This window comes from Mus caroli, chromosome 9 (genome assembly GCF_900094665.2).
Source record: "Mus caroli chromosome 9, CAROLI_EIJ_v1.1, whole genome shotgun sequence".
NCBI classification, from domain to species: Eukaryota; Metazoa; Chordata; class Mammalia; order Rodentia; family Muridae; genus Mus; species Mus caroli.
The window spans coordinates 113975300-113982365 of NC_034578.1; the positions used below are offsets into that span (position 1 = coordinate 113975300).

Sequence of the window (7066 nt, forward strand, 5' to 3'; positions counted from 1 at the left end):
GAGGCCATGGAGGGATGTTCTTTACTGGCTTGCTTCCCCTGGCTTGCTCAGCCTGCTCTCTTATAGAACCCAAGACTACCAGCCCAGAGATGGTCCCATCCACAAGGGGCCTTTCCCCTTGATCACTAATTGAGAAAATGCCTTACAGTTGGATCTCATGGAGGCACTTCCCCATCTGAAGCTCCTTTCTCTGTGATAACTCCAGCTGTGTCAAGTTGACACAAAACTAGGCAGTACAGGGAGTATATTTATATGGGTATTTGGGTGCTAAGGGAGTAGACTGTTCGCCACTGTGATGGCCCTCTGTGGGTCTAGGGTGAGGAACAGGAAGATAGGTAACTCTGAAGGGAGCTGCCCTCCAAGCTGAGCTGTGGGACAGCAGTGTGGGACCAACTGAGCTGACTCTTTCCCAGGCTCCTTCCTGAGCCTTATGCACTGAGTGACTGGACATCTTCTAGTAACTGCATTTTCAGAAAGGGGAGCTTTAATTTAATAATAGTATGTGTCAACTGGCTTAACGAATCAAATGGGAGTGCTTGCCCTTAAGTCAGCATGATGGGCAGTCCAGGCTTCAGGACTCAGAGCAAAACTCTCTTCTCCTCTCTTCCTCTTCCCTCCTCCCTTTACCTCTGACCATGGGATACTGTGCTTTCCCCATCCTTCATAGTCACTCTGAGATGTAGTAATAACAAATGTAAGCACAAATGTTTCAGGTTCCCTCCTGATCATAGATGTTTCTTTCTGTTGTTGGTTTGGGTTTTTGAGACATGGTCCTATGTAGCTCATGCCGGCCGTGATCTTACCGTGAAAATGACTTTGACCTGTTGATCTCCAGCTTCCAGCTTCCATGCCAGGGTTGCTGGCCACCCTTCGGGTACCATTCACAATTCCCACACATGAAGAATGGAAACGTGCTTTTGCTTCAGATGTCTTTAGGCCCCTCACACACAAGTGCATTCCCTTAGTTAGGGTGACAGTTGTGCGTGTGTCCCCGGCATGGTGTTGGCATATGCTGGTCCCCTATCTCCTCTGCTGTCTGTGACAGTGAAGGTGCCCAGCGAGGCTGCACTCTCTGTGAGGTCTGCACATGTAACTCAGCCGGAGCCTCTTCTTCACGGTTGCTCCGAGTCTTCCTTCGCCACTGCTGCTCTGTGCGGCTTGTGTGGCTGTGCTGGTTGGAATAAGAATGGTCCCTGTAGGCTCCCGTATTTGAATGTCTAGTCCAGTTGGTAGATGTTTGAGTAGGATTAGTAGGAGGAGAGGCTTTATTGGAGAGGGTGTGTCACTGCGAGTAGCTTTGAGGTTTCAAAAGTCCATGCCAGGTCCAGTCCTAGATCTCTGCCTGTTGCCTTTGGATCAGGCTGTGGTGGATCTGAGTCACTGCTCCCGGGCCACACATGCTGCCATGCTCCCACCATGATGAAGACAGACGAACCCTCGGAAACTGTAAGCAAGCCCCAAGTAGATGTTTGTAAGAGTTGCCATGATCATGGTGTGTACAGTGACCCTGTCACAGCAACGGACACACAGCAGCATACACATGTCAGGCATCTTCCTCAGTCGCTCCCAATCTTGCTTCCTGTGGCTCAGTCACTCACTGAACCTAGAACTCCCATGATGGATTGACCCTCAGGATCGTCCCACCAGGACTTGGGGTATGGACCTGTACCACCAAACCTGGCTTTTCCCTGTGAGCCAGGGTTGTGTAGCAGGCACTTCATCTGCTGAGTCAGCCCCTGGCCTCTCAGTGCTGCATCTTTAAAAGGTTTTCACTTTAATTTTTATTTAGAAAAACTTGAATCAAACATACACATTTGAGTATTTGAGAATTGTATATAGTGAGAATCACTTTCATTCTTTTTTTTTTTTTTTTTTTTTTTTTTTTGGTTTTTCGAGACAGTGTTTCTCTGTGTAGCCCTGGCTGTCCTGGCACTCACTTTGTAGACCAGGNCTGTCCTGGCACTCACTTTGTAGACCAGGCTGGCCTCGAACTCAGAAATCCGCCTGCCTCTGCCTCCCGAGTGCTGGGATTAAAGGCGTGTGCCACCACACCAGGCAGTCACTTTCATTCTTGTTTGTTGTTTTTAGGGGACAGAACCTCTGCTTGTCTCTCTCCTCCTTCCCTCTTCCTCCTTTTCTTCTTTCTGTTTTGATAAACTAGGGATTTGCACAGGACCTGGTGGTATCTTGTTGGTGGCTCCAGGTCCAGAGCTATTTTTAAGTTATGGACAATATATTGGGATTTTTCTCTAGTACTTAGAAGGCTTGCCTTAGCTTATTTGGTAATCTGCATCCATCAAAGGAAGTGACGAGCTGAATGTCTGAATGTGCCTGAGTAAGTAGCTATGGAGTCTGGGTAGCCAAGGGATGTGCAGGTGGACTCAAAACAGCCAAGGCCTTGGACAGTGATCTCTCAATTGCAGGGCAATGGTATTGTGTGTGGGGCTAGGTCAGTGCACCTCGATGAGAAGACATCTGATGCCCAGCACCACAGACTGGGCTCTGCTGCTTTGTTTCCCGTAGCTTCAGAAAGCTTCATGAGAAGAATCGGACTTTTCAAGTGCCCTGTGCTCATCACACTGTTTGTGCCTAGCCTTCTGCTTGTCTTTGAGAACGGTGCTTCCCAGGCGTCTGACAGTCTGCTCCTGTTTAGTGATGCCTAGAGGTGGTGCTCACTCAGCGTGATCAGTTAGCACAGAGGTCTTGCATGATGTCTGACTGAGGCAAGATCTGAGTGCCCTCAGAACACAACAGAAGGTGTTCTGTGTGTCAGACTTCTAAGCAGGACCGTGGAGACAAAAGTCATCTAAGTCTTTTCTGGTTCAGCCTTGTCTATTTTTTGTTTGTTTTGCGATGTTTTGGGAACGTGAAAAATAGTTGTATTATGTTACTTGAGATGTGAGGACGGATGGGTATGAAATGTGCAGGTCAGTAGACAAGCTTCAAGGACCAACTCTTGAGTTACCCAGTGTGAAAATACTCCCTTATTTCCTGAGTATCCTTAGGAACCCCACTATAGACAGCACCCAACCTTAACCCCTAGGATCTGTGCACAATCAGACCTGATAATACCATGGTGGAAGCAGCTGCTGACCTTGGTTGATATGGACAGAGGGAGTGTATGGGAGCCATGGCATTCCAAGAAGAGTGAGCAGCGCTGATCCAGCCTTAGATTGGGCCAGGAAGGCCTGGGAGAGTAGTGACAGATGTCTCACAGGGAGGCAGGGGAGAGTAGTGACGAGTTCTGTGTCACACAGATGTCTCACAGGGAGGCAGGGATAATAGTGACGAGTTCTGTGTCACACAGATGTGTGACTGTTGTGTAACTCTCCCTCTGCCTGCTTTTTAACATGGCTACATTGCTGTTTTCCTGCGGAAGGCCCGTGAAGAAGAAATGACTGGCAAAGTGACGGACCTGCAGACCCAGCTCGAGGAGCTCCAGAAGAAATACCAGCAGAGGCTGGAGCAGGAGAGCACCAAGGACAGTGTGAGCTGCTTCTCGTGGGTCTGGGAAGTGTGGCCATTTCCTCAGCTTGGCTTGCCCACTGCCACACATTCAGCTCATTTGACCCAAGGGCCTTTGAGGACTCAAGTTCCTTTTTCACTCAGTGCAATTAAAACCAAATGTTCAGATCTTGTGTTAAGTGCAGTAGTGGAATTTAAATCCAGGCTTCCACATTCAAAGCTAAACTTTGCTGTTTCTCAGTGCTTCCTGACCTTTCCACAGACAGTCTAGCAGACTGTGACTCTACCCTTGAGATTTCTTACAGGTTACCAGTCACTGAGGGCTGCAGTTTCCCAACAGCCAGCTACGTGGCTCTCCTTTCCAGAGTGCAGGGACGAAGCCTCTGTAAAAGGCCTATCTGAGCAGCACCCCTCACTAGCGACCAAGTGAAAAGGGCCTTTTTCCTATTACAGAGAGCTGTGAACAAGTTCCGTCTGTCTGCTTAGCGTGTGGCTGTGGGGGAGGGCACACCTTTGCTATTAAGTGCTGCTCCTATGAAAACACATGTCTTAGTACCAGGAGCTTCCCTGGCCTCAAGAGTACTGATGCTGTATCTTCACTGACAGTGTTGGTGCACTGTGAAGCCGACACAGATGCTCTGAGTTCAAGGAAGAGACTATCCATACACAGAACCGCTCCCGTAGTCTCTCCATTCTCAATGTGCTGACTTTGTTTTACTTGAGACGTTTTACTTGAGATGGCAGGTCCTGCCATGTTTCCCAGGCTTGAGCCTTGAGTTTAGTCAGCTTCTGCTCAAGCCGTCTTCCCAGCTCCGCCTCCCAAATCGCTGGCATTGAGCTGATGCAGTGTTCCTTCTAAGTTCTAAGGCTTTGAGTCACATGTACCTGTGCTGAGTTCCATGAGAAATACTGTGTAGTCAGAGCCTAGCATGGGCCTCAGAGGTTGTGCTCAGAAATGTGTTAAAGGACTTTGAAAGATGGGACATGTATACCCACGAAGTTAAGTGCATGATGGACAAACATATTCTTGTGTCAGTAATGCTGAAGGATAGAGATTACTGCTTGTGCTGGGCATCTGTCCCCCTTTCTGACATGACAGCTACTGTGAGAGCTGTCGCAGCCTTCCAGTCTTTTCCTCTGTGTTTATGCATGTTTGCATGTGGACAGTTTGGGTAACAGAAATAGACCAGGTTAGAAACAATGAATTGAAGTTGCTTTATTTAAGACCTGCTCGCTTCTCATTTTCTCACCATTTCATGGTGCTCTGTTTTATTGTTTCCTCTACCTGTGGGTTTTATTGCTTATATTCTTTTCTTTAATCTCCAGGTAACAATTTTGGAGCTACAGGTGAGATTAGGTTTTCATTGAAGATTACTGAACCTAGTATATTTTAGGAACACCCGCTCCTCCCTCCCCTCTCCCCTCAGCCCTCTCCAATTTAGCAAGTTAGAGCGTAGATACTGTTTCTACAAAGAATGTTTTTTTGCAACAGAAAGAAGTAGGTCCAGGCATTGAGGGGCACACTCATTTCCATCTGGCTTCTTCTGTTCTTTCAGACACAACTCGCGCAGAAGACCACTCTGATCAGCGACTCCAAGCTGACGGAGCAGGAGTTGCGAGAACAGGTACAGGCACACGTGGCTGATGTGTGATGACGACTTCATAGCTGCTCTGAGGTTTTATTTCCAAACTCACGAATGCATGAGACCTTACATTTGTAATTGCATGTATTTATACTGGAACACTAGGGTTTGTTTTTTTTAAGGTTAATTCTATCTGTATAGGTATTTTGCTTTCATGCTTATATCTGTACACAATGTGCATACCTGTTGCCATGGACCCCCTTGAAACAAGTTACAGGTGTGAACTGCCATGTGGGCACTAGGAATTGAACACTGGTCCTCTAGCAGAGCAGCCAGTGCTCCTGGCCCAAACTGGAACGTTGCATTAATCGTTTTTATTGTGGTAAAGTTCACATAACGTAAATTCGTTTTCATCATTTTACACTTCTATTTGGATCTGTTTCAACTTTATACTTAACTGTCATTCCTTCTTGCTGTCTCCCTCCCTCCCTCCCGACTCTGACAGCCACCACTCTGCTTTCTGTTGCTGTGCATTTGCATGCGGCACGCATTTCAGTGAATGGAACCATACAGTACACAACCTGTGATGGTAGCTTCAGTAGTGAAGCAGCTTATGGTCTCTGTCCATTCATGTTGGCTGTCTTTCACTGTGTAGTCCTGGCTGAGATAAGAGGCACGGGCTGCCGCTCCCAGCTGCCTCATACTTAACTCCTCCTGTGAGCAGTATATGAATCCTATCTCATGGTATAGAGCCATTTGCCAGTTTATACACATTTGGGTTGTTTCCACCTTTGTCTGTAGCAAGTAGTGCTGTTAGGAGCATTTGTGTATCCATTCTTGTTTTCTCTTTTGAGCCAGGGTTTCTCTGTGCAGTGCTGGCAGTCCTGAAGCTCACTCTGTAAACCAGGCTGGCACAGACAGATATCCTCCTGTCTGAGTGCTGGGATTGAAGGAGCGTGCTACAGTACCTGACCTTGTGTGTCCCTTTTTGTTTGGGCACTTGCTGTTCTTTTAGGTAGATATCTGGGAAGGAGTACAGTGGCTTTCTGTATTAAAACTTCTTGAGAAATGGCCACACTGTTTTTCATAACAACTGCTCCATGCTGAATCACATCACTGGTTTATAAGGACTCCATTTTTTTCCATCCTTATCAACAAGGTTCTGATTGTAGCCATGTGAGGAGGTAGGACACATCGTTTCATGGTGTCAGTTTACCTTGTTTCTAGTGATTAATGGCACTAACCACCTTTTCATCAGCTTGTTGGCTCTTTGTCTCTCTTCTGTGGAGTGATGCAGTATTCATTGATTGTTTTGGGATTTCTGTTTTCTTTTTGTTGCTGAGATGTAAGGACTTATGTGTCTAGACACACATTCCTTATCAGACATGTGATTTGTAAATATTTCTCCTGTTTTACAATTTGTCTTTTCACATTTTTGATACAGTCTTTTGACACACACAAGTTTTTGATTTTAATAAAATTCAATTTATGTAGTTTTCCTTTCATTAAGTATGCTTTTAGTTTCTACCAAAGAAACGATTTCTTTTCATTTTATCATCTGTATATACTGTATATTCCTCTAGCAGTAGGAAAGGGCAGTGACTGTAGCTTCCTTTTCATCCCTTGTGATTTCCATGTTAATTTTATGGTATGGCTTGAATATTATTTTTAGGTCCATAATTTAGAAGACCGTTTGAAAAGATATGAAAAGAATGTATGTGCAGCAACTGTGGGGACACCTTACAAAGGTGAGCTGACTTCTGCCACACACCTGTGTGCACCACGCACCTCTTATTGGCCGGCTTATGAATGGCTTTACTTTTTTCTTTGCTAATTCATATTCTTCTCTTATTTTATTATGTATCTTTGTTAGTAGTTGACAAGTACAGATTATATATACTTCCTGCACCATGATGCTTGTACAGTGCACAAGTTGAGCTCATTGGTACATATTGCTAGTGCACAAGTTGAGCTCATTGGTACATATTGCTAGTGCACAAGTTGAGCTCATTGGTACA

The 7066-nt window shown here is 45.9% G+C and overlaps 1 protein-coding gene across 11 annotated transcripts in view; it reads left to right on the forward strand.

The window, feature by feature from the left end:
- Positions 1-7066, forward strand: part of Golga4 (golgin A4) — an 80168-nt gene that overhangs the window by 59620 nt on the left and 13482 nt on the right. For 8 of the 11 annotated variants that reach the window (XM_029481999.1, XM_029482001.1, XM_029482000.1 and 5 more), the window contains 4 exons: positions 3380-3487; positions 4792-4812; positions 5022-5090; positions 6721-6796. In XM_029481999.1, the coding sequence (XP_029337859.1) occupies positions 3380-3487; positions 4792-4812; positions 5022-5090; positions 6721-6796 (274 nt within the window). The remainder of the gene's footprint in view (positions 1-3379; positions 3488-4791; positions 4813-5021; positions 5091-6720; positions 6797-7066) is intronic. The other 3 variants (XM_029482002.1, XM_029482003.1, XM_021171271.2) reach the window with 1 other exon arrangement.